Here is a 23,599-nt window from a genome sequence, read left to right on the forward strand (position 1 = left end):
CTGTTTCCAAACTCGCCTCTGCGAACATAGCTCTTGATTTGCTCGCGCACACAGCGTCATCCTTGATTTCATTATTGACAAATTTGACCACTTTAAAGTGCCTTGCATAATATATTGCTGCGTTTATCCATGTTCCCCATCGAGTCAAAACAGGCTTTGGCGTCTGAGGAATGTCAGGTGCTGTGGCGCGGAAAACAGAAATTCTCGTCGGAGATTCAACAAACACCTGTTTTGTGCTAGATACTAACGCGTGCACTTGGGGAAAAGAGAGCGGGACACATTCGGTGACACGATGCACTGCATGAACAACGCAGGTCACATGAACCATCTTGTTGTATAAAAGCGTCAGTCCCATTCCTGCTTTGCATATGTAGGATGCCTCAACCATGACGAAGAAAAGTACCTTCTCATATTGAATATATTCTGGCCATATAAGCTCCAGAGATGAAGTGAAAAACGCGCTATAGTCGAATGGCTAACCTTTTTAATAACCTCTGCGTTGAGCAGGATCGCTCAAGTAACACTTGTTGCTGGGCAAGTCGGTGCATAGTTCTGCATAGGATTGCTCGTCCGGATTTCTCTGGGCTCAACGTTCCGACGATGAAGTTGGCCACATACCGTCACAGTTTCAAAAGCACAGTTTCAAAAGCAAAAAAGCACAGTTTCATCAGTTGAAAAAACATATTCAAACTGCGAAACTCATTGCCTGCAATGAGCGCCTCTCGATGCCTAAATCTCCACACGAAATGAAATGGAGAGCGCTGACGAAGCAAAGGTTGTCAACCAGCCCATGTCAGTGTCGCGTGTTCTGGAAGTGGCAGGCAAAGCAGTGGCCATTCTCTGCTGAGGGCTAGGTGGCCGATTGTCAACCGAGCGACGAGTGAGCAGTGAGCGCGCGTGTGTGCGAGTCTTGCGCGCGTTGAGGCGACGGCCCCCGGCTCGACTTAGAGCGTTGAGGCGATGGTCCCCGGCTGGACGGCGCTAGACCGGATGTCAGGTTACTATATAACCTCCTTGGTTGCGCCAGTTGCACTCCGAGAAAAACGTTTGGCGAGAGCCGCGCCTTCTGCGCGTGCAACAGCGACCGCTTTTCACCATACTTAGACAGATGCCGAAAAATCAAAAAACGGCACCGATGACCGAAATGCCAGATTTAGGCATTTATGGGCAACTAGTGCTGTTAAATAGGTAGTATCTCCTAAAAAACGGCAAAAAGGCAGGCAAGTGCAGAAATTCCCCGTTTAGGCTATTATAGACATGTTTAGGCAAATGCCTAAAGTTCCGGGCCCTACTCATCACGCAGGCGACCGGCTCTAGACATTTGAAGGGCGTCGTCGCACAGATTAACGTAAAACCTGGTTCTGCTGAGGACCACAATTTATTACGGAGATCGACCGCGGAAAAGAAAAGAGTTAAACAAAGAGTGAGAGGACATAGTGAAATGAAGCAATATCAGGCATAAAGTTAATCAGTCCAGCCAGGCTTTGGATTCTACGTGCAGATCCCCAGTACCGCCGGGGACCTACATGGGAGGAATGGGAGGCCCTCCTTGCGTCGCAGGACCCGGACGCGCAACTTCGCTGTGTGAACCGGGGTGCCAGTGCCATGGCCCTACGTGGCCTGGACACATGCGCGTAATGTGAGGGCTGTGCGGTGGCCCTGAGACCTTGCACGGTCCAAACTCGCTTGATTAATAAATTTTTACATCCATCCATCCATCCCACTGGTCATATACAAGCTTTTCCCTTGTCTGGTGCGCGGCTTATTTAGGGTGAAATGCTTGGGAAATGGGTCTTGACCCCAACCTGAGTAGAAGAAACCTTGTGCCATGGCACTCTTTCCTCACAGATGTCCTTGCGTCGTAAAAATTAATCATCTTTTTGTGAAACTTCGTTGCATTGCAGTTGGTGCCGGCAGCTTTATTAGCTTCGCATGAGCACCCCGGTTTTCATGTCTTACTTATTTTGGTACTCTGTTGAAATACCTTTCCGTGCGGAAAGTCCAGGATGAATTGGAAAAAACGCACGAGCAAAAAAAAAATATTATGGGTTCATGATAACGCAGCTATGATAACGCAAAGCTATTTTTTCATGACTGCGGGTCATTTTCGTATCTCGAGAAGAAGAGGTGCAGAAGACAAAGTAACAATAAAACGAGGATGGTAGAGTGTAAATTATCAGTACGAGATGATCACAAGGTGCAACAAATATGCATTGAAAAAAAGAAACCACAGAGAATGCTTAGTACATTCGAATCGGAGCGAAAGCACGCATTTGTGCTACATAGAAGACGGCGGTGAGCAGGCACTGCCGCGGTACAGTGCTCTAGAACCTTGAGAACCAAAGCACTGTAGCCGCGGGACGGAGCAGATGGAAGTTGATGAAGACGACGCTCTCCAATGCACAGCGCGAGAGTGTGGCGCAGTTCAACACGAGGCGTGTTGGCTGAGAAAAAAAAAAAAGCGATAGCCTAGTGGAATCGGTAAGCGGCCCTTAGAGGAGATGTGTCCGTGCAGCCGGGGGTTTGACTAACAGTCATGGATATTGATTCAATTTTTTGTTCTTTTTTATGGTTTGACCTCTAACTCAGCTGAAGGCCAAAACTAAGCAGCCGGCGATTGAAGCGCGAGGTCCCATAGTGGAGCTTTAGCTTAAAAAACAACACGGCTGTGCCCACTGACTGGACAGCAATGTCAAAAACACCGGTCAAAAACACTGTAGGATAACCATTCTGTGAAAAGGTAGTGCTGGCGGATGACAGACAATTGGAGACAACTCTTTGAACTAACAACTTAATTCAAAGACAAGCGAACCACATTCATCTTTCGTACTGTGAGAGAAAATTACAAGCAAAAGAAGGCAGAGATACCCATGAGCAAGGTTGTACAATGACGAAAAGAGGCAACAACCAACCCGATTACCGACCTCAGAATGATTACCAACCAACTCGCCCAGCAATACAGCTTGCTCAAGGATGACAAAGCGCACTTCGACAATGGCGAAAATTCGTTTCGAAACCATTTACTCAAGCAGAATAGATGTTAGGTAAAACATACCGGGCATCTCTTGAATTTCTAGGAATAAGAGAGCCCATTTTATATGACGGCTCCTCGCTCTTCAAGATGAGGGTAAATGGCGTTTTCTCCGTGATGGTGAACTGGCGGAGTAGTGGGCTGAAAATTATGTTCTTTTGCCTAGGGCGACCCGCCGAGACCTTCCACGTGGATACGCAGCAGAGAAGCGAGGCTGTGTTGGTATCTCTTGGAAATTAAAGGCAATAAGTTGAATCATGTGCACGGTGAAGTCTATTGGGTAATGGGTTTGTTAGAGGTTGTCTTTGGGGCACCGCGTGCTTCAGCGTGCCTGGCGCCTTCTAGATGTGCGCAGTGCTCTCAGGTAAGTTCTTCAAACTTCAATAGATTTCAAACAGATGGTAGCCGGTCCACACTCTAGGCATAGAGGCAGCTGCGTGTTGGTGGCTCAAGATTATTCCGGATCTTTGTGCAAGATACACAGAAGACGCGGTAAACTGTGACGGAACACAAAAACCCTATTAGCTTGCAGCGGCCATATTTGCGTGAGAAGACTGGACCAATTTCTTGACAGGACCGAAGGCCGATGTCTTCACCTTTCCTTTCATGAATTACTTTCTCTCTATTGATTTGGTGCAAACATTGCGCGCACACACAAGGCGAAATTGCCAGTTGTGGGATCTTCGATCACGATAACGCTTACATTGGCAGTTCAGCTAGCTAGAAACTAATATCCTCAGGTCCACCCAACAGCCCAGACTGGACTCCGTAAATTTTTTTTTCTTTGGTAACGACATAGCAGGCATGCGAAACGATGCTATATGATCATAATTGCCAGTTTTGAAAAGCCACGCACACGTTCTAGCCAAATACGGTCAACAATCAGACGCCACGCAGGGACAAACGCACGTACTCGAGACTGGTGTACGTGTGTTCTCAGCCTCGTGTACGTGTGTTCTTCCGTGTGTGGCGTCTGATTGTTGATATGCACCATCTAGCCCAGAAACAAATTCTTAGACAAACTTCTAAATAGTTCCTCAAGACGAGTGCAAGCGCCTACAAGCTTGCATGCGATATCAAGGTTCGTATTCAGAGAGATATCGCTCCACTTTCTTCTTTACATCATACAAACCCCACAAGTTATTTTTATCACCGTCTGAACCCGGTTCGATAATACGACAGCGCACTTAGTTCTACGATGCCTACGTTAGGATAAAAAAAAACCGTACAGGAAGATCTAGACGGACCTCCCAGCAAACATTAACTTTTGTGTCCACTCAAGTTCAACAAGAAGCCAGAACATGGATTATGCCTAGCACTGTATCTATCTTTGCAACAAAGCAGACGAAATCCGGCAATGCGCTTAAATCACTGACGCCTTGGTAGTCTCCTGTGCGGTCCCAGAAAAGTACGGCTTCCGTCCTCAGCACAAAGTACCAGAATAGCTCAGAATCTACTCCGGTTCCCGAAAACGGAAATTTCTCGCTGTTCGACAGCAGTGTACTACTTTCGAGCCCTTCTATCTTGTCTAGACGTGCACGGTGCTAACACATGCGGTGCTAACATGCGCCATTGGTCGGGATGGAGGGTACGAAACAGTGCCTTTTTATACTGCAGCGTGTTCCTGTCTGTGCATTCAGCGCGCTGTTCTACCTCCTGAAGATTCCACTGACAAAGATGCGTTTAAGCAAATTTCTTTGTCGCAATTCACCGATCGTTTCACTACCTTTAAATCTTTTTTTCATTGCGAAGATCGCAACGCGCACATATAGATTTTTATTATCGTGCCTTATGTCTGTAGTTGATTCTTTGTCTTTTAGGCTGAAAAGCAAGGATATATTGGCTGAATTTACGCACCAATACACGTCACGCTGTAAAAGAACACCCCACGAAAAGAAGGCTTCGCGGGGCCAAGCCTGCGTGTTTACCGTGAAAGCGGCCATTCGAAGGGCTTGTGGCTGCCGTAACACGTCAGAGTGCCCATCGCCAGTCCCATGCTGTAGAACACCTGCTGGAATGCCGTCTGCCAAGTCTGTCGGAAGAGGAAAAATGTACCGGCAAACATCATCACGGTGGCTTCAGGAAGTGCAGTTAATCTGCTAATCGTGATTAGGTGGCGTGGAAACGCTCAGAGTAAGTTTGAAGTTACAAGACCGAGCAAATATCAGTGGTAATGACGCGTTAGTAAGCTAAATACAAAGGACAGCACTTTTTTTTTACCGCTTCCATAGGATACGACTGCAGGTAATGTGTAAAAAGCAAATATGCCGATGCTCGACTGGTCTTGTCTATATCAGGACCTTTTTATATTTGTTAGAAATGTCGTTGACTCTCTGCTTTCAAAGCATTCTTCAGCACTTCGCAACGCAAGGCGCTTTTCACCTGCCGTTGTCACCAGGAAGAACATCATCGCAACTGCTTACGCGGACAGTTAGGGATTCGTGGCCGGCCATGTACGCTCTTCAAGTGCACATCAGCAGTGCGATTTAGCGCCAATCTCTGCGGAATACGGAATGCAGTCTGGGTACGCGGGTGCCAGAAAGAAAAAAAAACTGTCGAAGGCTTCCCAAAGGCGCCAGCATGAATAGCTCAGGATGTATTGAGAGTGGACTCTACCCCAGTGTGTTTCATGAAGTTCATAACGTACTCTGACGTGCCAGGTAAATACCGGGTTTTTTTTTTTAGAAGGTCCAAAATTTTTAAAGAAAGCTAAATTCCTTTAGATTTATTTTAACCCTGGGGCTATACTGAGGGCTACGGCGGACACCAGGTAAGAGGCAAACTACTTTAATTAGTTCGCTCATTAACTGAATACGTTAATTAACTTTTATAATTTTTATTTTAGGGGATATGTTCTATTAGCAGAATTAGAGACCGTCTTCCAACCAGTCCAGCCAAGAAAAAAGATTTCCATGAAAAAATTTTTTGCGCGCGTAACGAAGCGAGAAAAAGTCACCCTGGTAGGCAGCTTCACACTGTAACACAGCGTCTGTGAGCGCCTGGGACGTAGCTTGTTCCGCCATGCACTTTGTGTCAATGCGTTTTTGTCCCAGCGCGGCATTCCGTGAGGCCGCGGAGCGAAGCGAGATAAGCAGCGATAGCGCAGGCCGCCAGTCCGGGACGCGTGACGCAAAGCGCAGGGCGGAGTGAACTACGTAAGAGGCGCTCCCGCCGCTGCGTTACGGTGTGAAGATGCCTACCAGGGTGCCTATTTTTCGCGCCTCGTAACGTGCGTGAAAAATTTTTAATGAAAATTGTTTTTTCTCGGTTGGACTGTTTAGAGGACGATCTCCAATTCTGCGAATACAACATATCCCCTAAAACAAAAATTAGAAAAGTTAATTAACATATTTAGTTAATCAGCGAACTAATTAAAGCCGTTTTCCTCTTGCCTGGCGCCCGCCGTAGCCTCCAGTATAGCCCCAGTGCTAAAATAAATCTAAGGCAATTTACCTTTTTTTTAAATTTTGGACCTTCTAAAAAAAAACACCCGGTATGTAGGGCATCAGAGCCGATGCCGGACAGCTTCGCACCTTTAGGTCGATGCCCTTTTCCCAGGCGGGGTAGAGGTAGGCGGTCAGGCCCCGCAGGGAGCCGCGCTGTGCTACGCTCGAAAAGGAGAGCATAAGGAGGACGGCGGCTGAGGTACACGACGTGCACAGCGCCACCTGCAGACGCGGCGCCAAACAGACAAAAGGAAACAGACTGCTTTCACTCCAAGGAGTTGGGACGCGGGTTCCTAGTAAAGCTCATAACTAGTACAGGGCGGTATTAGCACGTGGACACCGACACTAGCTGAGCTGGCAGCAAGCATAGAGAAAAAATTGGCTGTGGTTTAGCTCTGGTTAAACCTGGAGTGACGCGATAGCTACTGCTGCCCGAGTGGAACTCGCTCGGTCGAGCTGCAAAGTGTCTTTCGCCGCTCTGTTTCGCTGGGCGTTGCTTCTTCATCTTCGTCCCAGAACGTGCATTCACTCTCCCCCCCTCCCTCTCTCCTCTCCGCCCCCACTCGTTAAGCCGGCGCGCCGCGCAGCTGCCAGCTGCTCTGCACCACGTGACCAACCACGTGACCAGCCACGGCGCCGCCACGCTGAAGGCTCGAAATGCTAGCGTAACGTAGGCGCGCGGCGCGCACACCAGCTGCGTGCTGTGACGTCACTCCGCGCATGCGCACAGCTGGCGGAGCGGTGGTGCCACGGCTCAGCGCGCAGACACGCTGACCTCGCGAAGCGGCTGGCGTAGCGTAACTATCGCTACAAAACACGCATACTATTAATCACAGCTCATTTGGTTGGCCAATTTCAGTGTACTCCCTATAAACCTCACACCCGTCTGATTGACAGGCAGTAACGCAACTTTTTCGTTCCAAAGCACTCAATGCACGGTTGTCGAATCAGCATGTAGTATCTTGCCAAAAAACATTATGCATTTTCCTTTCCCACAGCTTCCTTAGCTAACACCGCAAAGTAGCACGGGAGATCGCGGGCTATACCAAGTTTTGCTCGGAAGCGTTAACTCTGCGCTGTTTTTGCTATGTGAACTTGGCACTAGAGCAAGGGCATAGGGAGGAGCGCAATGCGCGCTTTCCAGTGACGTACTACGCTCATAACATGTAATCCTTGGCGCCGCAGATGCCGCGTAAGCTTCTGGATTAGATTTCTAGCCTCTATCTCGGCATGCGTGTAATAAGATGCCGGGTGCATGAGCATGACCGTGACTCCATGACGTGCATTTATAGTCTTCGATTTTACGCGGTATTAGGATCGGGTGAGCGTGGTCGGGCCGGAGACGGGACGAGGAAGGCGGGAGACGGGGTTCCAAAGATAAAACAAGGAAAGGAAGAACTTTACAAGGAAAATTTACATTATTTACAAAAAGGGTAACTGAGAGGGGCTCTCAGTGAAAGAGAACTTCTTCAGGAGTCAACAGGAGTGCACTCGAGTCTCAAAACAACTTCCCTTTAAATAGTCTTCGTATTCCCCAGATCCCTCACTGGGGAATAAACTTCGAACAATGACATCCAATCAGATGGACAGTTGTGGGCACTGTTGATACCGCCCACGGCAGGGGCGGCGCTGGGCCGTGGGGCTCTCTCGCAGCTCGGTTGATGGAAGAGGGTAGAGGCTCAGTAATTAAACACTGCTGTCTTTCACTCGGCACACCGCCACTCTGTCCGTTGACCCGAGGGTCGACTCGGCCACGGGACGCCGCCATCGTCGCCGCATCTTCGGCCTTCGGCGGTCTTTGACCTTCGCCGCTGCCACCGTGGTCTCTCGGTCCTGGAAGTTCGCTGCCTTAATCCACTTAGGCAGGAGGGGAGCGCGACCTGCCTTAATCCACCCAGGCAGGGGGGGGGGGGGGGGGGGGGGGCATCCCAAACCCAACAGCGGCTAGGTGGAAGGGTGAAGGGGTGCGATATGTGTACTTGACCATACGTTTCAAATATCTAACCAAGCATAACTACGGGATAACAAAAACGTTTGAGTAAAAAATACGCGTTAACCGTGTGGATTTTATTTTAGTGCAACGGGAAGTGTCCATGCAAGCGGTTCCATATGAACAAAGTACAGCCGTGGTCCACACTGCAGCATGTAAGAGAGTAGGCTACAGTGGCTTTGTGGCTGACAAACCATCCGTGCCTTATATTGGATGTCATCTGCGTTAGGTAAACATTATTCAAGACGTATTGCAACAGTTTTGTTGCCCTAACAAGTCTGTCATATTAAAACTTCCTGCATTGTTGATATCCTTTTATTGAGTGATGGTCAAGAAGAACCAGTGGTGTGAAATTTCTCGGAGCCAAGCATGTCAAAATAAAGCTCCCATTCAGTGGTGAGCTGCGACAATACGTCTCCATAATCAACCCACTCGTTTCTATATCGTCCACGCTGTTTCCCCATCATATCTCTGAAGCCACATTATCACTCGTGCACTATGACTGAGTGAGCTAGGAAAAACGTGCTTTCAGACAGATGGCGGTGTATGTACAGGTATCAGAAGAACAGCTAGTGGGGGGTTTTTGGGTGCGTATGTATTTGCATTACACCAGGAATATTGTCGAAGCAATACCCTAAGTGAGCATGCAGGTCCGATACGAGCCGAGCAATGGTGCGGCTGGTGCCAACATTAGCGGCCTTAAACACTTCGACTCGTTTCTTGCTTTTCAGAGCAAACGTCGACGTTACCATCAGAAATCCACACATGCGGCTTTGCATGGGCCGACTTAACCGTAGCGTTTTCGTTTTGGGATTCAGGGTGCATTGGCCGGTTTCGCAGCAAATGCTTACCTTCACGTAACTTCGAATGCCCTTGATGATCGTGAGAAAGGCCGCGAACCAGCAGACGCTGAGCAACAAGAGCGTGTCCATCTGTAGCTGGCCGATTTCGTCAATTCCGGAGCTCAGGCGTAAGATCTTCTTCCTGTAAGAACACAACCCTACATGAAGCCCCCTAAAGCATTCAGCAAGCGTAAGAAGTGTTGTGGCGAAATACAGTGTCGTTTTGTGTATGGCTAGAGCAGCGTTCATACTTTAGGCCTCACCGTGAACTGGCCTATTAAACAGCATAATTCTTGCATTGTTCATAAATCCATTCACAAACTACCTCTATTTGTCGCCCATAGCAGGTTATAATGTGTTGCACCGGAATACTTCCTTCACCCAGGACTGCTCCACTCCATATATGTATCCCTCACCTTCTTACCCATTTTAATCTGTTTAAATATGGAAACCGCGCATATTTTCTTATTTCTGTTCATGAAAGAAAGCCAAACGGTGCATCACATTTGGGCACCTTCCAGCTGATATACATGCAAGCTCTGGACCACGTTATGCCAGTTCGACAGCTGCCGCCGCCGAGGCACGCATATGGAGGCAATGTATATCTTGAACTGCGTTAATGCGCAGTACGTTGAAGTACACCGCGATGAGCACCGTGCAGGCCGAGAAGGCTAGAGGACGCAAGTGTCAGCTGGAAGAAATCAACGCCCCTCGAAGAAATCTTTTCTTATCAACTGCGGCGAAGACGTCCCGACTGTGCCTTTAATGCAGTTTGCAAGCAAAGCAGCTACTGCATAAAAGCCTAGCTGTATATGATTCCAAGATTCGTATGAGTAAATGCTATTTAGGCATAGCCGCATGCCTACACTTGTTATTCGAACGCCGCCGCAGTGGCTCAGTGGGTGCTCGGCTGCTGACCTGAAAGACACGTGTTTGATTCCGGCCGCCGCAAATAAATTTCGATGGAGGCGAAATTCTGGAGGCCCGTGTACTGTGCGATGTCAGTGCACGTTAAAGAACCCCAGGTGGTCAAAATTTCGCAGCCCTTCACTACAGTGTCCCTCATAGCCTGAGTCGCTTTGGGACGTTGAACCCTATAAGCTAAGCTAAACTTGTCATTCGAACACATTGTACGCGTAAATTCCAGCAGCCGATTTTCTGCAAGTTCATGGCGTAGGTTGAAAGTTCGCGTTTTCTGAAGGGAAAGCAATGGCGTTCTGTTACATAAATGGTACCATAAAAAAGGCAATGCAGATTTACCTATATTGACATCGCGCAGTCACAAGACAATGGCGCCAAAAAGGGGAGTTTTCAGTATGGCTGCTAACCGTTTAAGTTTACGGGCAATTTGCAGAGGTATTGAGCCGAAACTTCGCTGCTTTTGTCTCTTAGAAGATCTTTCCCGTAGGGTCAGTGTTTTGAACGACGTACGAAAATATGAACGATACTCTTAAAAGGTGTACAGCCGTTAAACTTGCACCTTTGCAGTGAATACATTTGACAAAGGAAATGCACTAAATGTACGTGACGTACCGACACCTGTCTGTTGGCCAGTCGCGATGACCAATGAAACCTGACCCAGACTGCAGATGATTAGGAAAGCTTCTAAAAAACTTCGGGAATTGATCCTCCAAAAGCGGGTTCAAGCGTATACTTTTCGCTGGTTCCGTACAGTCATAAATGCCGGTTTTACATGTTCGATGATTCAAAAACTTTTTAAAAATTATCTCTTAAATTTCTTTACTACAGGCTTTAATGGAATGCAATTTACTCCTTCTTCAAATGGACAGTACTTTAAAATGCACCGCCCAACAGCTAGATATGGAGCTCGCTTAAATCACTTGAAAAGTGAACCATTCGATCGCTTTCATCGCTGACTCCAGAGGTTAAGTGAAGGTTATGACGCTGGCGCGTTGTAAATAATGGCTGAATTGCCCGTACTGTGGAGAAATTCAGCGTTGCGTAGCTCATAGCCAGCACCACATACACATCTAGGTGCTGGCGTCACATCCTGCATTGCTTAGCGGAGATATAAAGCTGATCAAAATACCACTGTAATTTCATCAGGTGATGTTGGTTCCTGTTTTCTCTTTGTTAAGTGGTTTAAATCCGCTAGTGGCGTGGGCGAGAAAAACATAAAAGATAATACCACTGCGCAGGCTAGCAAATGAGCATGCAGACATCTTTTATAGCTGTGAGCCACCCCAGAGAAAGAACAAAAAAAAATTTTGAACAGAAGAGCATTTTCTTCCTCATTTCCTTCACGCATGCTGGTTCACAGCTACAAAAGAAGTTCTGCATGTAAATAAAACATCATTTGTAAGTCTAATTAGTGTTGGTGCCCTCTAGTTAGTCTATCGCACTCGGCTGTAAGTTTAAAACATTGTTCCTGCAACATCTAACTCAGCATCGTCCCTCAACCACTTAAATTCTTTATTATGGAGCTCGGCTGCTGATCCGACGGGCACGGTTTCGGTCCCGCCCGCGGCGGTCGCATTTTTATGGAGGCGACATGCTAGATGCCCGTGTATTGTGCGATGTCAGTGCATAGTGAAAAACCCCAAGTGGTCAAAATTTCCGGAGCGTTCCACTACGGCGTCCCTCATGACCTGAGTCCCTTTGGGACTGCGTGGACCAAACCAATATTTATTAAGGCGTCACCTTAGGTGACTGCAAAGTGAAAATACAAAGTGCTCCCTAGATGACTGTAAACTACAGATATAAAGTGCGCCTACGAAAACAATCGCATCTAAAATGCAGGACAGGAAGTCTGCACGCATCGCACAATCAACAGGGGCCGAAAAAGTTCGCAAGCGGCATCTCACAGCAGGAACTGCTCGGCTGCGGTCTGCGTGACGTTTAGGCAGGTTCTGAGCATGGCGTCGTACTCCGTGGCAGGCACGAGCACGGTGCTGCCCGTTCGAGAGTCTGACACGGCCACGGCGTCCTTCTCGGTGTAGTTGCCCGACGCGTACTTGCGCGCGAGGGTGGCGTTGATCCCGATGCACGGCACCTGCACGATGTTGACGTCGCAACACTGCAGCTCAAGTTCGACTTACATGGAAACGGTAATACTCATCGCTTGTGACCACTGTTCTACAATGAATTCATAACTGAGTTGTGAAAAAAAATGCCGGGCTATCTCCTCACTTACTGTCAGTGGCAGCGTGACAGTCTTGCAGATCCAGTGTGACATATAATGGGATAAGAAACAAGTGATTCTTTGTTTTAGGGCGGACCGCCCTAAAACAAGTGCATTACCTTGCTCCGACTACTCCGAAGAGTGCGACTAGAATCAATTCGGAGTAGTCGGAGCAAGGTAATGCACTTGTTTTAGGGCGGTCCGCTCACGCTCTTCTTCGCCCTTAGCGACGCTATGATGGATCAGAGCACGAATATTAGCGACGGAAACGGTGAGATGTCCGAGACTTTTTTGGAAGGTATCGTACCAGCAGTCTGCTTTGGGAAATGGCTGCTAATTGGCCCAGTGCGTTCGTAAAATCCCACTCGTAGCACTTGGCGACCACTATACTTCCTTGCATCTTTCGACATGCATGTACAGGTGCAGCCGTTCTCAATGGCCCGGTTTATTTTGAAAACTAACGGACGCTACAGTGGCAGGAACCCGGCTCGGAATACTGGCGGGGTTCATCGCGTTACTTAAATTATTTCTCCGAAGAAATCGAAAGACAGCGAGAGCGGGGCTTATTACAATTTAGCCAGAAAGATATACATGTACGAAGATACGCATTATAGCCCACTTAGTAGTCATTTTGATTGGCGCAAATAAAGCATAAACAATGGTCTGCGCCTAAACAGGTACCAGACACAGACGTAAGGCGATTCAGTGCAGCTGTCTTCTCAGTGAAGAACTGCAGGGAACGTCCCCTTACGTTCCTGTAGTCCCTGTCGTAGCAGTTGGCGTCACTCCACTCGTTCTTGCAGCTGGTCCACGGCAGCGTTGGCGAGAAGGAATGGTAGAGATAGAAAACGCAGTGGACAACGGTGGCCACGTAACAGGCGCACGTCACCATGTTGGCGTATAGCATCACCCACCCGAAGCCTGCAGTGAAAGCAGTGCACACCAAACGAGAAACACTTACCAGTGCAATTGGAATAGGAAATCTGAGCTCTTCGAGTGCAGCTCTGGTGGCTTAAGAACATTTTTAACACGATTTTCTGCTTGCAACTCCTTGATCGGCATCTGCCAGATTGTGTTATAGCCTTTTCCCAAAGAGCAGATGAAAGCTGATGGAAGAGCAGAAAACCTTTTTCTCTAGCATAAAACCTGGATGCGCGCAATGCCGGCGACGGTGTACCAACGGATATTTCATGTCACAGTGCTAGTTAAATCCAGTAGTTAATTTAATATGAAATGCGTAGTTCAGAAACTATCGCACAAAAATACATTAACTCGCAGGGCCTGAGCCACAAGTGCATCGATAAAAAGGGAAGCTACTGCTTTTCTCATCACATTGTCACACATTTCATGGCGTGATTGTCATGTGTTCTGTGCAAGAACATGACTTCTGTAATAACCGTACATATTTTAAATGCGCCTCTTGAGTCGTTACGTACGCAGCGATTCATTTTCTTGTTTTGTTTTGTTTTGCGTCACTATATTTGCAGCTACTCGGCTATGACTCCAAAGCCGCCGGTTAGAACGCAGTCCTAGCCGGTGGCTCGGCTATGAAAGGCGAAGTTGAGGGGACCCAGGCAACTTCCCACTGGACACCCCTGCTAGCCCCTTAAAAGTAGTTCTGCGTTGTTTAAGCTGAGCCGGGTCACATTATAAGTGTTTTCATGTCAATTGAGTGCAATTTTTCAGCCAAGTCAAGGGTAGTAGCAGCAGCTTCCGCACAGGGAAGCGAAGGCAGGCCACGAGGCAGCGCGATTGGAGGCGCGGGCGAACCTTTGGCCATGGGGAATCCTCCGAAGGCTCTCGGTATGGTGAGGCTGCTGAAGTGGCCCAGGAAGACTTCGAGGTAGACCATGGGGACGACCACGACGACCATCACAAGCACGTACACCATTATGAAGACCACTGGGAGCAAGGCATGTTGCATTTTTTTCCTCAGGGCAGGCACGTCATCCTCAAATGACTAATTTTTACTAGAAACACAGAAACATGCATTCGATGTATTTCAGGGTTCTATTTGAGCCACGGTTGTCCACGCACTGCTCATATCTCACTTATTCAGCGGGTCTTCAGTTTTCTTATCTTTTGTTAGAGATCACGTCGCAAATTTTATGCACTCGCTGCGGTCTCCTTTCACATGCGACACTTCCAAAGCCCCTTCCGAAGGCATGCCACAATTGCAACCCTTATCTTCGTTTGTTTTTTCTTTATTGTGCTACTGACATTACACAAGTATGGTCAAAGGGCAGAGGTAAAATGTGATAGCAAAGATCATCTGGCTAGGCCTCTAGTTCCGAAGAAAAACATGCAGCAGAAGCAGGGCGGCAGTTCAGCTTTAACAAAACAACAAAAAACAATGTACATTTTCGATTTTAGAAAATAGAGAATTTATGATTTGGACGATGGACATATACTTCAAAGTTAATTGAGGTCCGTCAAAATAAAAAAAAACTGCATGTAAAGCAAAAATTCACGCGAAACTGCGAATCATTACCACGCACCGTACAAAAAAAAAAAAGCCGCAACGTGGTATACATCCGGACTTAATCAAAATATACAATAATGTAACAACCTTTATGCGATTAACGATATTACCTTGAAAATAACAAATGAAAGCAAATCAGGTGGAACATTTCACGTAATGGTAACAACTAAAAATGCGTAAATAAGCAAACTAATGAGACGACAATATCTCAAACATACGCTAAGTGATATGTGCCAGCATAGAACGATATCTGTATTTCCTTAAAACAGCGCAGATGACAACGAATACCTCTAATGACGCTTACAAGTTATGCAAACAATCGGCTTTAGCTTTTTTCGTGAAAGAAAGCAGGCATGGATAACACTTGATAATTTGTTTTAAAGCAGGAAAAAGGTTGAGACAGTTAAGAATTCGCCAGTTAAGTGGTTGCATACCGTAAGTCTATCTAATTAAAGAGTTGAAGAAAAAGCGATTTCTGAATTTTTAATACGATTTATCTTTAGCATAAGTAGAAAACGTGAATTCACGGTTTCTTTTGATCTGTAAGCAGATACTTTCGGAAAGCCTTTGGTAATGCACTGCCAATTCACTGCCTCTACCGGTGCACTGGTCGTTCAAGTCGTCGTGCAGAAAATTAGGAACAGCTGTAGAGCCCCACATCTACGCTTAACATCTAATCATGAAGCCATCTATGCATGAGGCCACGTACGTCGTTCATGGCTGCCCGAAATTGTTCTGAGACGTTGCGCAGAGTGTTGTGTCCCCTTATTGCTTTTGTGTGTGTGCGCCCCCTCCTAACGACCACTCGCATTCCCCTCCTAACGACCACTCGCATCCTCCTCCTAACGACCACTTGCCCTTCGTCGCACGCTGTCGCCAGATGCCCCCCCACGGTGCGCCCCCGCACCCTCCTCCTGTTCTGGGAAGCCACTCCCTCCCGTGGACGCTTCTCCGCTCCCTCCTTTCTTCGGGCGGCCAGTTCGGCTCCTGCCTCGGTCGACGCTGGTCGCACCCTCATCGGCTTTAAATAAACGAAGTCTTAAAGTACCGTGTGCGTCTTTCGCTGCATTCAACACAGCGACCGGACACGACAGTGGCGACGAGAAAGTGGATTCGACCCGCGCTACGCAACGCTATTGACAAGCCATGGCTACGCGAGGGTTTCCCAATCAGATACCAGAGTTCAACGGCTCATCGTGGTCATCGTGGGTTGGACGCCTTCAGTTCTACTTTGAAGCTAACAACATCACAGACCCAGCCTTGAAGAGGGCCAACCTGCTGACGCTGTGCGGGGAGCAGACCTACGATACTGTCTGCGCCCTTATTCAGCCAAGCACACCAGCGGCAGTGTCTTACGACGACATCGTAAAAGCGCTGCAAAAGCACTACGACCCAAGGCCATCCGAGGTCTACAGCCGGGCTCGCTTCCAACGACGAGATCAACTGGAAGGAGAAACAGTGAGCGCCTACGTAGCAGCGCTCAAGAAGCTCGCTGCCGACTGCAATTTTGGAACGCTGTCGACAACAGCTACCGGGCAGGAAATGGACGCAGCTTCTTCTGCTAACACCACCATGCTTCCCTTGGACGTGATGTTACGCGACAGATTTGTGTGCGGACTGAGTGACGAGTCACTGCAGCAGCGCCTGTTCGCTGAGAAGGACCTCACATTCAGCAAAGCTTACGACATCGCCGTTCGAGCGGAGAGCGCCGGTCACCAGCAGAGAGGGATTCGCCGGAACACCGAGCCGGTACACCAGACAAGCAACCAGGTGCGCAAGCCTTCTGTTGTTGTAAAATCGGTCAAAAAGACACAACGCTGCTGGCGGTGTGACGACCAACACAACCCCCAGGGATGTCGATTCCAGTCAGCCACGTGTAATTTTTGCCACAAGCGAGGGCATATCGAAAGAGCATGCATTACGAAACGGAGACTTGCCAAGATAAAGTCACCTTCCCAGCCTAATCACAGCGTCAACGCCTCAGAGAATACGCCGCTATCTGATCTCCATGGAACAACATCAGCAACACCATCTGTGTTGTACGACCTGAACACCATGAATCTCGGCACGCGACCGAAGATTTTTACAGAAGTAAGCGTACATCACCAGCTGATTAAGTTCGAGGTGGACTCCGGCGCAGCCTGTACTCTGATCAGTGAGGACACGTTCCGAACTTCATGGCCATCTGACGCACCCGCCCTGCAACAAGACGACACGCACCTGCGAACGTGGTCAGGACAGAATCTGCCACTATTGGGCTCTGCCAACGTGCAGGTTAACTACAACGGCCAGACCCATACGCTACCTCTGCTTGTTGTGAAGGGCACAGGATCAAGCCTTCTAGGGAGAAACTGGTTTTCTCCACTAGGCGTGATGATATGCGGCATACACCAGACGCCGAGCCAGAACATGGTTGAGCAACTGCAAGAGAAATACGAAAGAGTATTCTCGGAAGAGATTCCAGGAAACGAAGGGCCCCCGGTCACACTGGAGTTGTTGGACAACGCGCAACCCAAATTTCTGAAGGCCAGGCCGGTGCCGTTTGCTCTCCGAGATTCAGTTGAAAAAGAGTTGGACAAACTGGAGCAGCAAGGTGTCATCGAGCCGACGCAGCATTCAGAATGGGCCACACCACTTGTCGTAGTTCGCAAGAAGAACGGAACCATACGCCTCTGCGGAGACTACCGGAGCACCGTCAATCTTGCGACTAAAGCGTCCTCTTACCCGCTACCGACACCTGAAGAAGTATTCAGTGTACTACGTGGCGCAAGAGTCTTCAGTAATGGCTGCGTTTGGGCGAGTTGGTTAGACATGTTAAACCTGGAAAGCGCATAAAAACAACGGACACAGAAAGAGACAGAAAGAGTCTTCAGCACATTGGACCTCACCCAGGCGTATCAGCAGCTGAAGGTGAGCGAGTCAACTGCTGAATTATTGGCAATTAACACACTGAAAGGCTTGTACAAAGTCAAGCGACTGCCTTTTGGCGTAGCTGCAGCCCCGGCCATATTTCAAAAATTCATGGAGACAGTGCTTCAGGGCATCCCAGGAGTTTGTGTCTACCTTGACGATGTCATCATCAGTGGCACTTCCACTGAAGAGCATGCAGTGCGCCTAGAGCTCGTTCTCGAAAGGCTAGCAAACGCTAATTTGTGCATAAGCAAATCGAAGTGCTGTTTTGCGGTGCCAGAGGTGCAATTTCTGGGACACCGAATTGATGCGGAAGGCATTCACCCTACCGAGGACAAAGTGCGAGCGATCACAGAAGCACGAGCTCCAACAAACAAGCAGGAGCTACAGGCTTTTCTCGGACTCTTGACGTTCTACGACCGGTTCTTGGAACAAAGAGCTACCGTGGCCAACGACTTATACCAACTCCTTCGGAAAGATGTGACATGGACATGGTCGCCACGCCATCAGCGGTCATTCGATGCCCTGAAAGACCTGATTCGAAGATGTACAGTCCTCCGCCACTACGACGAAAGGAAGCCTCTGCTTTTGGCTTGCGACGCATCACCGTACGGAGTCGGCGCGGTTCTATCGCAAACTGACGAGCAAGGAAGGGAAGCTCCCATCGCCTTCGCCTCACGTACGTTGTCGCAAGCAGAACGCAACTACGCGCAACTTGACAAAGAAGGGCTAGCCATCGTCTACGCGGCGACACATTTTCACCAGTACATTGCCGGCCGGAAGGTGACCTTTATAACCGATCACCGACCGCTATTGGGCATTCTGGGACCACAAAGGCCTATGCCACCAACTTTGTCTCCGCGAATGACACGTTGGTGCATCAAACTCTCAGCGTACGACTACGCTCTGGTCTACCGCAATGGGAGTAAACATCAAAACGCCGATGCGCTAAGCCGTCTGCCACTAGACGCAACTGTTGACGAACCATTTCCACCAGGAGACGTTCTGATGTTCGAAGCACTGCCAGAACCTCCGCTTACAGCAGGCACAGTTGCAGCATCTACGCAGAAGTGCGCAGCTCTCCGGCTAGTTTACACAGCTGTTCAACAAGGCAACGTGCATAAACTCAAAGGGGACAACTTCGACGCTTACCGCAGGCGAGCTACAGAGTTGAGCACCCATCGCGGCTGCATCATATTTGGGTCCCGAGTTGTGATGCCGAGAGAACTACGCGCACAAGCTATGTCTCTCATCCACGCCGGACATCGGGGCATCGTTGCAATGAAAAAGTGTGCCAGAAGCTACATGTGGTGGCCTGGCATTGACAACGACATCGAAACAGTGGTGCGAGAATGCAAGCCTTGCCAGAGCAGCCGGAGCGCCCCGCCGAAAGCTCCTGTCCCAGAACGGGAAAAGCCAGACACACCATGGCACACACTGCACATTGATTTTGCAGGACCAATTGAGGGCTGCACTTTCCTTGTGGTCGTAGATGCCTACACAAAGTGGCTTGAGATAAGGCAAATGGGACAGACGACTTCGGCAGCAGTCATTGACAACCTCCGATCACTATTTGCAACGTTCGGCCTGCCGCGCAAGGTAGTGTCGGACAACGGAACACCGTTTGTGTCTGCGGAGATCCTCAAGTTTTATCGCGACAACGGGATCTCATCAGTTACATCGGCCCCCTACCACCCAGCGACAAACGGACAAGCCGAGCGCTACGTAGCCGAGCTAAAACGCGCCCTTGAAAGAGATCAGACAGGCTCGCTGCAGCGCCGCCTTGCGCGCTTTCTCTTCAAGCAGCACACGACGGTTCAGAGCACAACAGGCGAGACCCCCTCGAAAATGATGTTCGAGCGTGAAATGCGAACCCAGCTCACAGCCATCCTCCCCGAGCCAAAGGCAGAGACGTTCCGGGAAGAAAAAGCAATTCCGCGCTGCGGCACGCTTAATGAGGGGCAGCGCGTCCTCGCCCGACAGTTTCTGAAAAAGCCACGCTGGGAGGAAGCTACAATTGTCAGACGCATAGGCCTGCGCTCTTGGCTCGTCAACATACATGGCACAGTAGCACGCCGACATCTCAACCAGCTGCGTAGATTTACGACGCCGTCTGAGAGCTGTCCGCCAGCGGAGAGAACACGTGCACCATCTTCCCACATAGCCTGGCACCTCTTCCCGGAAGAAGAGACTTCGCCCAGGACAGACCTAGGAGACACAGCGAACAACAGCCAGCCTACAAGTGTTTCTCCCCCGAGCGCACAAAGCCAGCGCGCCTCCACGCGTGAGCGCCGACCCCCTGCATGATACCAGGCAACTTTCTAAGGGGGAAGGAAGTGTTGTGTCCCCTTATTGCTTTTGTGTGTGTGCGCCCCCTCCTAACGACCACTCGCATTCCCCTCCTAACGACCACTCGCATCCTCCTCCTAACGACCACTTGCCCTTCGTCGCACGCTGTCGCCAGATGCCCCCCCACGGTGCGCCCCCGCACCCTCCTCCTGTTCTGGGAAGCCACTCCCTCCCGTGGACGCTTCTCCGCTCCCTCCTTTCTTCGGGCGGCCAGTTCGGCTCCTGCCTCGGTCGACGCTGGTCGCACCCTCATCGGCTTTAAATAAACGAAGTCTTAAAGTACCGTGTGCGTCTTTCGCTGCATTCAACACAGCGACCGGACACGACACAGAGAATAACTAGTCAGTCCTAAGTACACCGGCTCTCATAGTGAATGTGTAAATTCTAATGTGCTGCTTGGAACAGAAACGCTCCAAAGAAATATGAGCAAGAGATTTTTAAATCCGGCTCATTGATGGAGTGTTCCCGCTCAATAAAGAAAACCTACAAAAGTTTTCTCACAAATAAGGCGCCTTGAAAGCTGCAAATTACCATGCAGGGCCTTCCGGGTCGAAAAAATCTATCCTATATTTCGTCCCTAACAGCTTGTATGGCTCTGCGCGGTTGTCTCGATCCGAATAGTGGATATGCACTGGCGCTAGGCCGCTGCGCGGACGCCACCGGTTGCTAAGTTTCTGCGTTGCACGGTGCTGACGAAATCCAGTCCCGCAAGCTCGCTTTCTGCTCGTTTCGCATCCATATTGCCGCTTGGGATCCGCGTACGTCGGATATTCGGCCTGCAATCGCCCGCGAATCTGCATCGTGAACAGATACCACTGCTGCTGGAACAGCAGGTCGCTGTTTCGGATTCCCTCGAATCAAGAACCGAAACATGATAGTTACAACGGTGCTTCCGTCAAACCAGAGAGCCGCGAAGTTCGGGCACATTAGCGTAGAATAGATCGGCGACTCGATCGACCACTCACTATGGCGTCTAGAGATTTTGATCGGGGCTGTGTGGAAGTCCTCTATGCATAGCACATACGCATGGCCGCAGCTTTCTACCTTTGTAGTTTTGTGTTCTAGATTTGCTACCTCGATGCATCAGTCGTTTCTTGTGTAGAAGGTGATACTGGATTGCCGCGACAAAAAACTGGGCTAGCTGGCTTCGTTCATCCTAGCAGTGCGCGCTGTGCTGACAAAACATGACACGAAGTAGTTGACACTTGACAGCCTGCGCTTCGTCCGTGTCCAGCATTTCCTGTTGTCTTTTATCGACAGCCTGCAAAAATAAATGACGTCTTCATGGCCTGCCAGGAGGCAACCACGACAGCTGGTGAACTTGTAATACCACTCTTACACATGCTTGGATTTTACACAATCCATGAAGGAAAAATCCCAACTCGGCGGCTAAGACTCCAGTGAAACGTGGAGGCTAACAAAGAGGATTCAGCTTAAGTTAAGGACAACGCAGAGAGCTATGGAAAGAAGAATGACGGGTGTAACCTTAAGAGATCGGAAGCGGGCGGAATGGGTGAAGGAACAAGCGCGGGTTAATGATGTCCTAGTTGAAATCAAGAGGAAGAAATGGGCTTGGGCAGGGTATGATGATGATGATGAACCCTCAAAAGTTCATTTCAAGGTCCCAGATAAGAAGAATTCACAGATTATTTCATTCAGCTTCGAAGCAAGCTTTGGGGATGTCCTCCGCCTATTCTATATATGCAACACATTCGAAAAGTCCCTGGGTTGCCTCAAGATTAAAATATGGATCATACGTAGATCACTTGTGTAGTGCATCTTGGGAATTAAGGACTCTATGCCGACACTCCGCCCATAGTTGTGCAATGAGCAGCACGAAGTGAGAGTTTCCACGATGTGTTCTCCGTGAATGCGCCCTAAACGCACAGCTCTCCGGCATCGACCACTGCCCGGCAACTCGCGGACAATTTTGGTGGTTGGGCCAGTTTCGCAATCGGCCCGAGTAGCGCTAAACAATGCCTCAGAGTGGCGTCCGTTTGCAAAGCAGTTCTGTGTGGCTATCACCCGCGACACCTACCGGCCGAATTGCACATGCACCCGCATTCCAGGCGGCCGTATGAATGGGACGGGCGAAGAAATACGCTTGCTATGCTTGCTGAGCCGTAGTTTATAAGCCACGTCTGGCTACGTGCCAGCGGCATCGGGCTGCAGCGTCCCGGCACGGCCGACCGCCAGGGCATAGCAGCTATATGCGTGAAGCCAGCGCAGACTCGAGTGGCGCTGCGAATGACTCACGGCCTCCGTTGTGGTAGGCATTGTACGGGAACCTCCACACGTTCGAGAGGCCCAGGCACATTCCAGCGGAAGCGAAGAAGAACTCGTTCTCCGTCTTCCACTGGTCCCTGCTGGGAGTCGTCATGATGGCGTCCAGCCGAGGCAGTCGCTGATCTTCTTCTGCGTCGCCACATCCGAATGTCGCGTGTCCATTAAGTAGCACTTCATCCTTTCCGTAGTCACCTAGACACTGACTGCGGGGAGTTACGGCAACTCAAACAAAATAGACTGCAAAAAAGGAGCACGTAATAAAATTATTCAAAAAATTTTAATAATGCCACTGCAAGCGACATAATTACTAACTTCATTGAGTAACTTAAAAAAAATACCTCGCGCGCCGCCCGTCTAAAGAGCCGATAATAATTTTGATGAAGACGAAATCAAAAAGGGTCGTGCTCTGTACGATACCAGTGCACGTTGAACAACATCAGGTGGTCGATATAAATACGGGGCCCACCAGTACCGCATCCCTCGTAACCCATATGCACTTTGGGGACGTTAAGAGCCACACACTACCACCGGAGCGCTGCTAGCGGCAAAGACGGGGCCATGCACAAAGAAGCATTTAAGCGTTGACTGACTGCGCATCGATGCCGACGGACGTGTGTCTCAACGTAAAGTTACAGGCCTCTATTTTTTCGCCTTTTCATTTTGTAGTCGAGTGAGTTGGGCTTGGGCACTTCTCGTGGCGTGTCTGGTTTCAGGACAGTTTCTGAGCTGCACAACAATTGAATATATTTAGAAGACGTAAAATTTGAGACCAGGTGCCGTATCTTGATGTGTTAGCAACTGGGCACCTGGTTAAGTAGTATCTCAACAATAGATAGCTAAACAATCCTTCAACGGCAAGAGCCCTTACTTGATGCCCACCCCGAGAGGTCGTGTAACCGAGGCCCGTTGTAGTAGCAGAACTACACAAGACAAGGCAAGCCAAGCAGACAGAGAGAGAAGCAGATAAAAAGGAAGAACGGAAGAAGGATGATCAAAATGGGGCACATCGTGGCTCTCAACGAAACTTTTAAGTGAAACATAGCCTAATTTTACAAGTCTTTGTCCCCACTTTCTTCTCTATATTCCGGTTATCGCTTGGTTAAGCTCCTTTTATTTTCATT

The 23,599-nt window shown here is 49.1% G+C and overlaps 1 protein-coding gene across 1 annotated transcript in view; it reads right to left on the reverse strand.

The window, feature by feature from the left end:
* Positions 1-22,572, reverse strand: part of LOC149370591 (creatine transporter-like) — a 57,436-nt gene extending 34,864 nt beyond the window's left edge. Inside the window, exons 1-7 of the mRNA XM_089583720.1 lie at positions 22,449-22,572; positions 14,222-14,353; positions 13,203-13,372; positions 12,135-12,322; positions 9,319-9,451; positions 6,565-6,699; positions 4,960-5,063 (exon numbers count right to left, since the gene is read on the reverse strand). Of these exons, the coding sequence (XP_089439846.1) occupies positions 4,960-5,063; positions 6,565-6,699; positions 9,319-9,451; positions 12,135-12,322; positions 13,203-13,372; positions 14,222-14,353; positions 22,449-22,572 (986 nt within the window). The remainder of the gene's footprint in view (positions 1-4,959; positions 5,064-6,564; positions 6,700-9,318; positions 9,452-12,134; positions 12,323-13,202; positions 13,373-14,221; positions 14,354-22,448) is intronic.
* Positions 22,573-23,599: the final 1,027 nt, after the last annotated feature.

This window comes from Amblyomma mixtum, chromosome 1 (genome assembly GCF_055824585.1).
Source record: "Amblyomma mixtum isolate Tamu chromosome 1, ASM5582458v1, whole genome shotgun sequence".
NCBI lineage: Eukaryota > Metazoa > Arthropoda > Arachnida > Ixodida > Ixodidae > Amblyomma > Amblyomma mixtum.